The 12,562-nt window shown below is 56.2% G+C and overlaps 4 protein-coding genes across 4 annotated transcripts, besides 1 other annotated feature; 1 reads left to right on the top strand and 3 right to left on the bottom strand.

Moving 5' to 3' along the window:
* Nucleotides 1-50: 50 nt before the first annotated feature.
* Nucleotides 51-3,143, bottom strand: CYME_CMD164C (similar to syntaxin binding protein Unc-18; the record flags this gene model as incomplete). Its single annotated transcript, XM_005535453.1, has 1 exon — nt 51-3,143. One exon carries the CDS (start codon nt 3,141-3,143, stop codon nt 51-53), a length of 3,093 nt encoding a protein of 1,030 aa, XP_005535510.1.
* A 4,346-nt stretch (nt 3,144-7,489) lies between these two features.
* On the bottom strand, nt 7,490-7,753 carry CYME_CMD163C (probable molybdopterin converting factor small subunit MoaD; the record flags this gene model as incomplete). Its single annotated transcript, XM_005535452.1, has 1 exon — nt 7,490-7,753. One exon carries the CDS (start codon nt 7,751-7,753, stop codon nt 7,490-7,492), a length of 264 nt encoding a protein of 87 aa, XP_005535509.1.
* Nucleotides 7,754-9,548: 1,795 nt separating this feature from the next.
* Nucleotides 9,549-9,884, top strand: CYME_CMD162C (similar to DnaJ protein; the record flags this gene model as incomplete). Its single annotated transcript, XM_005535451.1, has 1 exon — nt 9,549-9,884. One exon carries the CDS (start codon nt 9,549-9,551, stop codon nt 9,882-9,884), a length of 336 nt encoding a protein of 111 aa, XP_005535508.1.
* Nucleotides 9,885-10,517: 633 nt separating this feature from the next.
* CYME_CMD161C (hypothetical protein) lies at nt 10,518-11,465 on the bottom strand (the record flags this gene model as incomplete). The annotated part of the gene is made up of 1 exon (XM_005535450.1): nt 10,518-11,465. The coding sequence occupies one exon, from the start codon at nt 11,463-11,465 to the stop codon at nt 10,518-10,520; it is 948 nt and encodes a 315-aa protein (XP_005535507.1).
* A 248-nt stretch (nt 11,466-11,713) lies between these two features.
* Nucleotides 11,714-12,562: part of a sequence feature (possible transcribed region) that runs on past the window's edge.

The raw sequence follows: 12,562 nt of genomic DNA, 5'->3' as shown, positions 1-12,562 counted from the left end.
GCTCGGGCTCATCACGTAGCTGTCATATGCAGCATATCCAGCTTTAGCGATTACGGCGCAACGGCTTCTCTACGGCAAAGCAGGGCCAGTACTTCCCGTGGTGTGAGCATGCAAGAACCACCAGCAACTGCGACACGACCGGTGCGTTGCGCGAAACGGTATACATCTCGGGCCTCGCTGGGCATGATACCCCCGGCTACGTACACGATCAGCGTCGGTTCGCAAGTCGCGCCAGCAAGTGCGCCGTTTCCGCTCTGACCTGCGGCGTGCAACGGAGTCTGCGACACCACTGGAGACGGCTTCAGTCCAGAGGGCGCCCCAGAACGTGGTGTTACCGGTGAGGTATACTTGGGACTCGGAGCCGCACCAAGATCCGTTGCGAGCGGATACGCACACTCGGGCCGGAAGACGTTCTCCGCGAACTGACGTAGGATCACTGCCAGACGGTTGTTGTAGCGGCAGAGCTCAAAGTCATCGCTAGCCTCGTCAGCGCTGCCCTCATCGCCGGGCCCACGAGTGGATAGGTTGCTCCAACTGTCGCGGCGTGTTCGAGAACGCGAACGCGAACGAGAGCGCTCTCGTCGTTCACGCCGTTCCGCTCGGCTCTTGCGCATCTCTGTACCAAGTGCGACACTGAGATAGTCCCAGACAGTCCGCAAGGCGATATCAGCCCGAATGCTTGCGGGCGCACGCCTTGCGTCGCCCACACCACCATCAATGAAATCGTTGGTAAAGGAGCTCGGAATCGTGTAGCCGCGCAGAACTTCCAGGAGACGCTCGAGATCACCGGCTCCAACGTCCTGAGTCACCAGATAGAGCAGCGCGACGCGTAGCTTGTCCATAACGCGAACGTTCGGATGCTCGGCAACAGCAAGTGCTCGTCTCAGTGCATGACGGAAGCGTCGGCCTCGACTCGTTCGACAACAGGCCAGATCCTGCTCCATGGCAGCGACACGGTCCAGAGACCAGTCGGAGAAGCGTGTCAACAGAACCTCTATAAGCGCGAAATGTGCTAGGAACGTATCGAGTGCCTCTTGGGCGGTCGCGCACGCCGCCCTTGCCTGCGGGATCCGGTACCATTCGGGACGCTGTGCCGATTCGGCGTCCAGGTTTCGCCTCTGGGGTTGACGTATGACTGCCGCAACGCCAGGCTCCGCGTCCAGATAAGCGTCAAAGGTCGCGGAAAGCGCATCGACCGCATCCGCAATATGCCGATGTCGCACTTCACGCCAGATCGTATCCAGCTCCTCGTCGAGATCGACTTCCGCAGCGCTGATCGGTTCGTGGAGATCCCATTCCAGCCCGATTTCAGTCAAGGGAATGCGGACGCGAGCGCAGGCATTTTGCGATCCCTCGCAGAGGTCCATCGCCATTGCAGCGTAGTGAAAGTCGTGCATGAACAGCGTCGCCAGATCCACCGTTCGATCGCAAATCAGAACGTCTACAGGTCCGGGGCGTTTCCCCGGAGCCAGCTCCGCCAAACGGCTTGTCAGTGCAGGGCCTGTTTCGGTTTTCGAGACGGAGGCCTCGGCAGCCTGGGTGGCGTGCGGCATGTTTGATGCCCATCGACGCCGCAGCTCGTGCGCAAGCAACTGGGCGAGTTGTTCGGCTGGCGCCGCGCCGCCGACAAGGCTTTCGCTCGCGAGTCTCGAGGCGGGGTCTTCGGTCCCGGCGCCACGGACAAAATACACATTTCCGAGCCAGGGCGATCCGTCCTCGACACCAGCCATTACCTCGCAAACCGAGGCAAGTTGTTGCGCTTCGATGGCAAGGCAACGCTCCTGGCGGAGACGCTCCGTTTTGCTGCGTGAAGCGGGAAAGAGATCGATCAGTGCACTCGGGTGGCAAAAGTGAAAAAGTCCCTCCTCTATTGCTACATAATCCAAACGAATTTCCATGAAGCACCCCAGTCGCTGAAGCAGTGACGTGTGTGCCAGCTGTTGACGCACAAGGCCGAGTGCCTCATTGGGGAGATGTCCGCTGATGAGGACGGCATCTTGAATGGAGTCCGCTCCTTCGGACAGTCTGGCCTTTGCAGTGGTTTCCAGATGCAAGGCCATCGCTTCCACGGATGCTGGCACTGAGGTCACGAAATAGATGTGCGGCTTGATGGCATCACCTCGGTGCGCGTTCCGGCTCGCATCGGTACAAGTGAACGTCATCACAGATGCTGCAGTTGTTGCTGGTGTCGAGCCGTTTCGTCCGACTGGCGATTTCCGATCGTTCAGTACCTGAACGGTATCAATGCCCAGCTGTCGAAGCTGCTGCAACCGGCACAGACTTGTCACGATAGATAAGGTTACCATGTCTAGCACAAGTACCATTCCAGTAGAATCTGAGGACGCAGCCGCTGACGCCTGTTCAGGGCTTACAGCAGCGGGTATCGCGCCCCCGGACCCTCGATAGCGCTGATCGAGACCCACGGTCGTGCGTCGACGAACACTGGTGCTTCGACGACGTCGCTGGCTCGAGACAGCACGCGTGACTCTAGCGCTGGTGCGGGAGCGCGCGTCCTCCTCCAACGCGATCGCATCTGCGGCTCTTGGTGCATCCTCAAGAGGCTCCGCACAAGTCTCGACATGTATATTCGAGACTGACAAGGCCATTCGGGCTTTTCGAATGCCATCGATGAAACGCATGCGAGTCAGTTGCCGCAGCATGAGGCCTGCAATAGGGTGCGAAGCTTCCCCAGAACCATTCCAATTGAAAAGGGTCGTTATCACGCGTTCGGAAGGATCCGGTGTCCCGGCGGCTGGCCACGTGCCGGGTAAAGGCATCGAGGGTGGAACCAGCTGCATGTCGGGCCCTGCGTCTGCCTGCTGTGCGTGACTTGCGCGCGAGCTCCGCTTCGCGGCGCCCTCTGACCTCCGGTACGCCTTCCCTCGTTCGATGACGGGTCCGTGCGAGATATCTCCACCTTTGCCATAGACATCCGACACGTGCGCTTCAACGAAAGGGCGTGCCCCGCCAATTTTCTGCTCGATGGCGATACGCGCCTGCTCGAGATCGCCGTCCACAGCGCGGACTTGTTTCCGTAGCCACTGCTTCCGTGCCCATGGATACTCGTCTTCCAGCTGCTTAACAACGTGCTTCAAATGGCGTTCCGCTGGGTCACCCGCTGACCAAGAGCATACGTTACCCATTTAGACGCTGGAGAGCGAGGGAACGGCCAACAGAGCGCGAAGAGCAAATACAACTACCTATAGAAGGAGAAACTGCTCGAAGTGTTCAGGCGTGCTTCCACAGGTACCAGCCAGAACAAACCCGCCCACGCGTAGTCCAGCGCCTGCCCAGCGATTCCTCTTGATGCAAAAGCTTCGAGGTTCGCTTTCCCAGACTCGGTGCGAAAGGCTATTACGGTGTTGCGAGCGTTCCGTGTTGCGACCTGCAGCCGGCTCGTGTGCAAGGGACACGCTGACGCAGAGAAATACTGGCTTCAGCCACGTCGCCCAGCAGAATAGCCTATCGAGCAAACTCGGGTTCCTTGCTGCTGGCTACGCGCGCACACAAACACAAGCAAACACACTGACTGACGCTGTGAAGAACTAGAGCGTTCGCCCGCAAACGCTGTTGGAGCAGCGTCGACGCTCCGCCGATGCGTGTTCGCGGGACGGACACGTCACCACCGCACGCAGGCACGCACGCACAACGCTGCCTCACGGGCAATCCGTGCATGGAGGCAAATTTGGTGCCCGTCCGATGCACACGTTTCCGCATCGCCACGCTACTTGCCTATCCAATGCAAGAAAAAGAGCACGAAATGTGCGCTTTACCCTTGCCTTGGGCTTACTTTCCGGACTCTGGTTCAGATGTTCGGCATCGTCAACCGACGTGTAGTCATAAGAGATAGAGGATACATACGTAGATATAGGATTATAGGTCGCTCATTCGGTGAGGCGCTCTCGACGCCTCGCCCGTGGTGGCACCCATCACGTCACCGGAATCAAGATGATTTGTAAAACCTTCAAAACGGTTTCAGAATCCAAGGTAATCATTACCCAACGAATTCATACACGCTCCCACTGTTTTTCTCCTTTCTCCGGGGGTAGTGCGCTCAAATAACGCATTCTTGAAGGTCTCCCGATTTCTTGTTTCACGACAAGTCGTGGGCGCAGCCATTCGCGCCGCTGTTCTATGGACGTGAAAGAAAATGCGACATGCTGCCTTGACGACTTGTTCACAAGCTCAGATCGAGATTTCATGGAACATGTCACGTCAAATAATCGACTTCGCTCGAAGGTCAAGTCGTCTTATCTTGATGGCTGTCGACGAGACAATAGTCGACAGTTTCATGGTGCCGCTTGAGAGATATGCTCCAAGAAGCGCCCGTCTTTTCTCATTGCATGAATAAGGATCGTTAACTCGGTCGTCAGTCCTCGCAGCGAAAGCATCTAATGTGCCGTACGTCACCTGTTTGCGCAAAGGGAGCGTAAACGGATCGAAATATCTTACCTTGGGTACCAGCCTGGGTGTCCGCATCCGATGCTTATGTCATCGTGGACAGCACCGCGTTCCACAAATCCTTTCTCAAAGGAAACAGCGTTTGCTTGCGCGGGTAGCGGACAGCGTGCTCGCCGACAGAATCGCACAGAAATGGCCCGCGATGGTCGTGTCACGACAGCCGGCGGCGCTGAAGTAAAGGAGGGTATCAGCGCGAACCTTCTTTCACCGCGAAGGTCATGCATCGAGCGATGAAGAGAGCGTTCACGCACCACAGAGCATCCCTCGGAGGAGGAGATCTGGTGGACACAATTAAACAAGCCGGAAAATTGCCACTGGTCACCGCTGCAAATGGCGCACCGAGGCTGTATACAAAGAAGATGAAAATGACAAGCAAGTCGTAGATCCCAATTTTCGCATGTAAGCGAAATAGATCAACAGCGGCCGGAAGCTGCAAACTGGGACTGTAGCCCTTTCATCAGCATGCATCGACTATTGGAAACGGAGCTTCGGGAAAGGAAATTCCAGCGTCATGAAAGCCGGAGCTAAGAGAGGCGAAGGGGAATTAGTAGCAGAACAAGCCTGAAAAGGCTGTTGCAGACGACAATGGGAAGAGACCCAAATTTTAGAGTCTTAGCCCCAGTTGGGTACGTGCACCCGTTCCATTCTAGTCTGCCATGGGTTTATCCGCATCCGAACACCGATCGTCGTGAATCGTGCGGCTTCTGCACCGGCGCCGTAGGCGTCGTAGCGGACGCTCAGGGCAGGCACGGTGCCTGGGGCATCGCCCGAACTGATATAGGTCTCCAAAGGAAAGCGTCAGTGGCGGGTGGCTGGCGGAGTTTCGAAGAACGCCACTGGTTGATGGACGCTTTTCCAGATGCCGATCTTCATCAAACAATCGGGGATCTCTGGTTCAATTCTACGATCCTCCACCTCCGAATCTATGCATCCGCGCGTACGCGTCACTGATTTGTCGATGGCGAGCACGTACCCATCAGCTTCTGGGTACACATATCGCCAACACATCATGAGGTATGCGTCACTGTTCGGGCACTGGGCCCCGGACAGGCTCACGACAGACGGTGCCTGAAGCACCGCATTGTGGACCCTGGTGCCTACACCCTCGAAGGGATAACGCCGCTGTCCTGTATCTGTACAGCGCGTCCGGTATTGCGGCAAGCGTCAGAGGCAGGCTCGTAGCCGCGGCATCGCTCGATCGAACGAGCAGTTGTTGCATACGGACATGCTGCTTCGGTGAGCGCAGAGCATGGACGCTTCTTCGAAAGAAGCAAAACGGTAGACCTGATAAGCGACAGCGTTCCTGCATACAGGGCAGTCTGATTCGTTCCATCAATCATAGGCCGCGAGAAAAGAGGAATCTAGCAACAGGAACCGAGCACTGCGTAGATGTACCCGGTTACAGGCAACGGAACAGATTCTCGCGTGAACGTCGCTTTGTTCCTGCGGCTGTTGTAGAGCCGTTTGAAACTCCTCAACAAGATATGCAAGTGCGGCTTTGATGGCGCGAGTGCGAATGACTCGAAACGCTTTCGCTGCGATAAGCCCAAGTCAGCGTCGACGCGACACCTCCAGCGGAGCGACGGCTCGCAAGCGATCGATCTGGCGTTTATTAGGAATGGAGGCAGCAGGGACGTGCCGACACCACAATCGATTCGACGCTCTGCAGGATGCAAGGTGAAGTCTGCGGTCCTGAAAAGTTCATCGTTTCAGGGGATCCCCGCCCGAATACCGCGCGCGAAGCAAGTACGTTCACAGATGAGAAATCGGCAGTCGAAGATGTGCCACCAGCCGACTTGGCGTGTATTTCCATAAACGCTGGCCAAACAGACCTTGGGGTATGCCTCGAGTCCCGATTCTCCAGGGGAAAACGTTTCTGGCATCCGGAGATGACAACGAAAGCGTCTTACCCGATCCAAAGCGATACTGGGTTATTCGGAATGCGCAGTCGTTGCGAAGCGCCAGTGCACGAGCGTGCGCCAGGCGCATGGCATCTTTGGCGCGTAAGAAGTCTTGGTCGAACTCGCTGCAGACAGCTTCGCTACCGCCCGCAGATTCTCGTAAAGAGCATTAGATAGATCTCGATGGCTCGATCGGCCCAGGCGAGTAACGACATCGTCTCATGCTTGCCGCGATGAGGCGGCCAATGCGGAAACAGAACAAATCATGGATCCTTCGCTTGATGCACGACATGTGCGATGCTCGGCAATGGCGGGCGATGCATCATGAACGCTACATGGTGCAGTCCTTTCTTTCAGGCAATTTCATGCGAATACAGATGATGAAAAAGATGTCTAAAAGCGAATCCATCAGGACGGGAATTCTGGATCGTTTGTAAAGAGTGGCTGGGTTGTCAGCGTCACCAGCGATGCTGAGCGCGCACGCTTCCGCGCATACGAGCGTTTGCAGTCGGTTCCCGGGCACCTACCACCGTGATATTGCTCGGACATGAGGCGTCGCTCGTGCCTATGGAATACGGTAGAGAACGAGATGTAGAGAGAGCGTAGGCATTGCGCTTTTTCTAACTGGGTACGGCTCCTGTCAACGATTCCGTGTGCCAGTGCGTTGCTTTATCTCCAGCGTGTGTGCGCGTCGAGCTCGAGACACGCTAGAATCGGTTCATGGGTGCTCTGTTTCAAGCGGATAACCGAATGAGACCCGGAGCCTGTATGGCACGTTACTGGGAAAAAGACATTCGGCTCGACATGAGCACGGTTTCTGGAAACAACCAGAGCGAGCTATGGCACTCGTCCTGGTAATCATCGAAGCAGGAAGCACAGAACCCCAGTGACAGTGAAAGGTACCGCGATGTTTCCCATATCGGAGTTGCCCTGTGAAAGCGCACTCATGAAAAGATACCCGCGTAGCTCGGCAAAAGACAGGGAGGCAGGCTGCAGCTGTTTTCGCTTCTGGACGTTGAACTCGACGACCAAGGCTTTGGGCACCAGTTCTGGCCCATCTCAAGTTGATAGAACACGTGGTTCAGGCTGATTGTTTTGCGGAGGAGGCCAAGCCTCGGCAGCTGCGGCTAGCCACCGCTAACAGGAGGAATCAGCGCAACTTCATCCTGGCTGTAAACTCGTTGCCACGCTTCCGCATACTCAAGATTCACTGCGACCGCCGAGTGAGCAGCGAGTTTCTGCAACACCTCTGGGAGGCGCTTCCTTAGCGTCTCCACAGTACAGTACTCGCGGCCGTCGTTGTCTAGTTCAGCAGGCACCTCTACGACGATCGAGTCTTTGTTCTCTACAGCCCTGCGACAGGCCGCAAACAACAGGACTCGCACCAACATATCCGTTACCACGTCGGTCGAGCGCTCTAGAATCTAGAATTCTTGTGCGGAGTTGTCGTACCGATGTCTGCGCAGCCGACGGGAATCAGCGTCGAGCTGGGGCTCACATTCACACCAGCCTCAAACCAGATATGTCCATGAACTCGACCGCATACACTCAAGTCCAGGGCCTTTCAGAGTGTAAGCAACACCAGCTTGTGCGGGCTTACTCTGTGACGCCTTCCTTTTCCTCTGTGTTATCTCCGGCTTTCTACACGCCGGATTCTCCTCTCGCTCAGGTTCCGTTGTTAGCAGTCGAGGGCTCTTGATGTCAGGGTTAAAGTTCAGGCATCGTTGCTTGCGGTTGCTGTCGACGGCTTTCATGCGGAGGCAGAAGTTGGCATCTACGCTTCGGTTAACCATGACATCTTGTTTTCATACGGCCTCGGTGCGCCTTTCACAGCTGTAACACTCGAGAGTCGTCAGGTGTTCCCATGTGACCAAGGAACCTGCTCCTCATCATCATCCGCTGAGCGCCGCCCGGTGGCGCTTCAACGCCGGCCTGATCTTTCGTTCGTACCCGGGCCCGGCACGGAATGCTCACCTCGATACCCTTCTCCGTTTCAGTGCCCGGTGATATACCCTACGATCATTAGGTTCTTCTGTACGAGCAACTCGGCGGGTGCTCTGAATGCTGCGTAGCGAAGCATATTCTGTTCCATTCGATAAAGGATTTGTGGATCGCGATGTTGTCCGTGATCAAATAAGTATCGGAAAGAGAACCCAGAATGGAGAGCAAGTTGAGAACTTTCGATCCGTCTCAGCATCCATCATGCTGCGCGGTGACGCTCGCTCCACTCGAAGCGATCGCTGCGATGAGTCAGGTCATTGTCCACGGCGCATTTTCCATGCAAGCGCAAGAGACGGGTGCCTCCGGGGGCGCGTATCCCCTGAGATGTATCGTGCAGACCTCGAATGCCGTTCCATAGATAGAAAAAAGGTGATTTTATCCCGCGAACAAAATCGATTATTTGACTTGAAAAGTTCATCGAACTTTCGGCATGAACTTGTGATGAAATCGTCAAGGAATGGCGCAGAATATCTTTCGTCTTCAAGCCGATGACGCGAATGGCGGCGCCCTCAAGTCGCCTTGAAACATAACCAACTAACGCGTAAAGACTATATTATTTGATCATGGTACACGAATGGACAGGAGAAGCGTACAGGTCTCTGGATATGAATCAGTTAATGACTTCGGGTATTGCACGATCCCTTGTCTGAACGCGGTTCGAATAATCTTGATACAGGTGTGGTCGCCAATTCCAGTGGCAAATCATCGAAGTAGCCACTCCGAAAAAAACCCAACTGAGAATCCCTGAACCACATACGCATCCGCAAGCCCTTATTCCTGCACTTGGAATGTCGAGGACGCACATCTAGAAATCGTTTGGAGAATAACATTATGGCAAGAGCAAGGCGAGCAGGTCTGTATGCTGCTTTCATTGGGCACAAGCGCAGGCCATCCTTCTGATGTGTTATGCATCATCTGGCCTTTGTATGCACCACAAATCCACATTATCATTTGAGCGTTGCGTTTTCCGAACCGAGCAGACGAGTTTTCTAGACTAACTGCATAGACGGCTTCAACCGCAATTCCTGCAACCAAAAGTTCATAGAAAACTTTTCTTCTGGGGCGTTGACGAGTGCGTTCTGGTGAGGCAGGTGTGCTGGGCGCTTCCGTTGTTCGGTGCGTGCTCCACGAGCCAGGTGGAGCTGCGAGCCGCTACAAAGCGCCGAACTGCGTAACGTCTGGGACATGGAAACGAGTGGCACGCCCGAAGGCACCCGAGACTTGTACCAGTGTCTGGGTGTTCCCCGCGACGCGTCTCTGACCGAGCTGCGTGCTGCCTTCCGAGAGCGGGCGCGGGCACTGCACCCGGACCGCCAGGCCGGCGACGCCGGAGCCTTCGCTCGGGTCGAGCACGCCTATCGAGTACTGACGCATCCGGAGAAGCGACGGCTCTATGATCTCTTGCTTGACGCTGGAATTGTTTCTTCAACATCCGAGTCCGAGCCAGTGACACCAAGTGCCTTGCGCGACGCGGGATCTTTATCAGATGCCTCCGTAGAGGCTGAAGCTGCTGCCAAGTAGCTTCTGCGGCGCCGTTACGCCACGATTCCATTTGGGCACGAATATCTTCCGCTTGCGGAGTGAATCTGTCGACCGCCGCAGTACTGCTGCACCGAACGATGGCAAACCGATGCAGGATGCTTTCTTTGGAAAGAACCGGGCGCAGCGAACGAGACGCCACACAGCGGAAGCACCGTGCTGCCACAGAAGCGCTAGAGACTTTTTGCTGAAATTCCTTCGAGGATGAACGCTGCATATGCGACGGGTTTGCGCTGGATCCCGTTCGTTGACGTTGTCGGCTGTGAGCTGCTGGGCCAGTCATCGAGTGCGCGGATGCTGGCCAAATGGCAGCCAGATGACTGCAAACAGTTGGACCTGTCCACGAGCGTGCACGCTGGCGTGCGCACGTGCGCTTGGCGTTGACTTCGGCTCATGCACAGAGGATGACGTTGACTGGGATTTTAAGACAAGTCCACTCGAGACAGGGCGCAGCGTTCAAATGGTGCTGCTCGGCAGGTGGCGTCGTTTTTAAATTGACCAAAGATAGATGGCTTTGCGCGAGCGACGTGCCCATTGCTCAAGTATGCGCTGCTTTTCGCTCCAGCAAACACGTGTTCCATGTGAGCAAGCGGCGACAATGATCGGGCCATTTACTTAGCCGGCCCGCTGCATCTGCTCGCGAATACGCTCCACAAGTCGTATCAGGCGCGGCATGATCCACTGGTGCACTGCTTGGTACCAGAGCTGCTCGGCGCCGCGATACTCCTCTACGGTGCCCGGAGAACGGCTTTGAGGTTGCCACCACATCAAGGTATTCAAAGTCAGATGGAAGCCCAGGTTAAGAGCCTTCTCACATACCGATGCAACGCCGTTGCCCAAACCAAGAGCTGCAAACAGCATCTGCCAGGCAGGCAGGATGCTGCGCACCGCCGCAAACCGCACCGCCCACAGCATACAGGCAAGATTCCAGAAACACAGATGCTGCCGCAAGCGCTCGTAGTGTCGCGGACTAGACCCATCTGAAGCAATCACCCTCCAGGTTCGATGCAGCGGCATGCCGATGTAGTATGCAAATGCAACAAACTCGCCCAGTAAGCCGAAGAGCTGTAATGCCGCAAGTAGCGCTGCAAGCGCCAACACAAAGTTGTAGCGCTGAGCGGTTTGCCACAGTGCCTCCAACGACAAGCCCGATGCTGCAAACCTCGGCCGACCACACTGCGCATTCATAAACGATTTCCATGCGGCCCAGAGCGCACCCGGGATCGCATACAGCTCCGGAAAAGGTTGCGAGCTGCCAGACGGCGTTTCCTCCGGTTGCCTGGAGATATCATCGGCGACCAGCGCGGCACGCTCAGCAACTGGGAGCCGCTGCAACTGCCGTCTTCGAAAGATCTGAGCACCAGCGCCAAGCGGCTCCCCGGTTGCCGCTGCTGCCGCTGACAGACTCTCTTCCCGCAGGTACTTACCGCTAGTTTCTGGCTCTCTCGCTCGGAGCTTCTCGTTCCATAGCTGTTCGTAATAATCCGAGTTTTCGTCATCGATATCGTCGAGTTGAAGACGATTCAGTCTCCCAGCAGGCGGATAGTTCTCTCTTTCGTCCATTGAGCACCGCACGCTTAGCTTAACGAGACCTGCAAAAGGTCGCAGTGCGCGGGAAACGTAGCGTCCACACACAGGGCACAGCTGAAGACAGGTAGAGCGGAGCGCGCGTGCGCATTCCCGCCGCTTCGAGGCAGCAATGCTGATTTGAATGCCCGCCGTGGCGGTGTCCACTTGTGATCGATGATTGTAACGGCTGTACCGGTGCATATGCGACGATGCGTCGGAAAGTGCCGAGGACAAGTACGAATGTGCTTTGTCCCCTATGGTTGGGTCCTGCGGCAGCGTGCCTGGTGCCTGTCAGGCTCCCGATACCCACAGCACGCACTCGGAGATGACTGGTCAGTGTAAACGTTCCGTTGATCGAGGAACATGATCGCCGGTTGGTGACCCTGAAAGTGCGCTTCGCTGCAGCATGAGGGGCGCTCGGGGCTCGCCTGGAGCTCATTTGCGGCCAAATTCAGAGTGACGGCGGTGTTTGTTCAAAGGAAGGAACAGGATTTTTTTCGCCTGCATATAGTTCAGTTGTGTGGTTGTCAAGATTTGGCCCTGGCAGAGCCGGGGACGCAGAGGGTTGCACGCGGGCGCAGCGTCGGCAGTTGTTGCTTGCTTCTTGCCTGCGCTTGAGTCGGACGACTTCATGCGCGCTGCACCCAAGACGACCGCGATACCGTGCTCCCGTGTGATACCCCGAGGATGCACATGAACGCGGTATCGCGAGTCAGGGAAGCGTCGGTGCTGTAACAGCAAAAGATTTTCTCGAGAAACAAGCAGTAAGAAGAGCTGAGTCTGTCGCATGGGATGATCCTTCTGTGCAAATGGGCGGCATGTACATCAGCGCGTAAATCTATTTGTGCCTGTGGAAGCAGTTGCGGCATCGACCGCTTGTCCGCGCGCGTCCGTCGGCTCGAGAAGCAGCCCGGGCCTACGCGCCGTTAAAGCATATCATTCTTGATTCCGATGGTGCGCCACACGTAAACGTGTGCTTTGGGGTGCCCGCCTACTTCTTCAAGTTGTGTCGGTCGATCGACTCCGGAGCTTGCCTCCATGCACAGCTTGTGCGCGGACGCCAATTTGCATCGGTTGCCGGGGCGTTTGCA

The sequence above is a fragment of the Cyanidioschyzon merolae genome, chromosome 4 (assembly GCF_000091205.1).
Source record: "Cyanidioschyzon merolae strain 10D DNA, chromosome 4, complete genome".
Classification (NCBI taxonomy): domain Eukaryota; phylum Rhodophyta; class Bangiophyceae; order Cyanidiales; family Cyanidiaceae; genus Cyanidioschyzon; species Cyanidioschyzon merolae.
The sequence above is the reverse complement of the archived record's forward strand: the minus strand, read 5'-3'. Positions and strand labels throughout refer to the sequence as shown.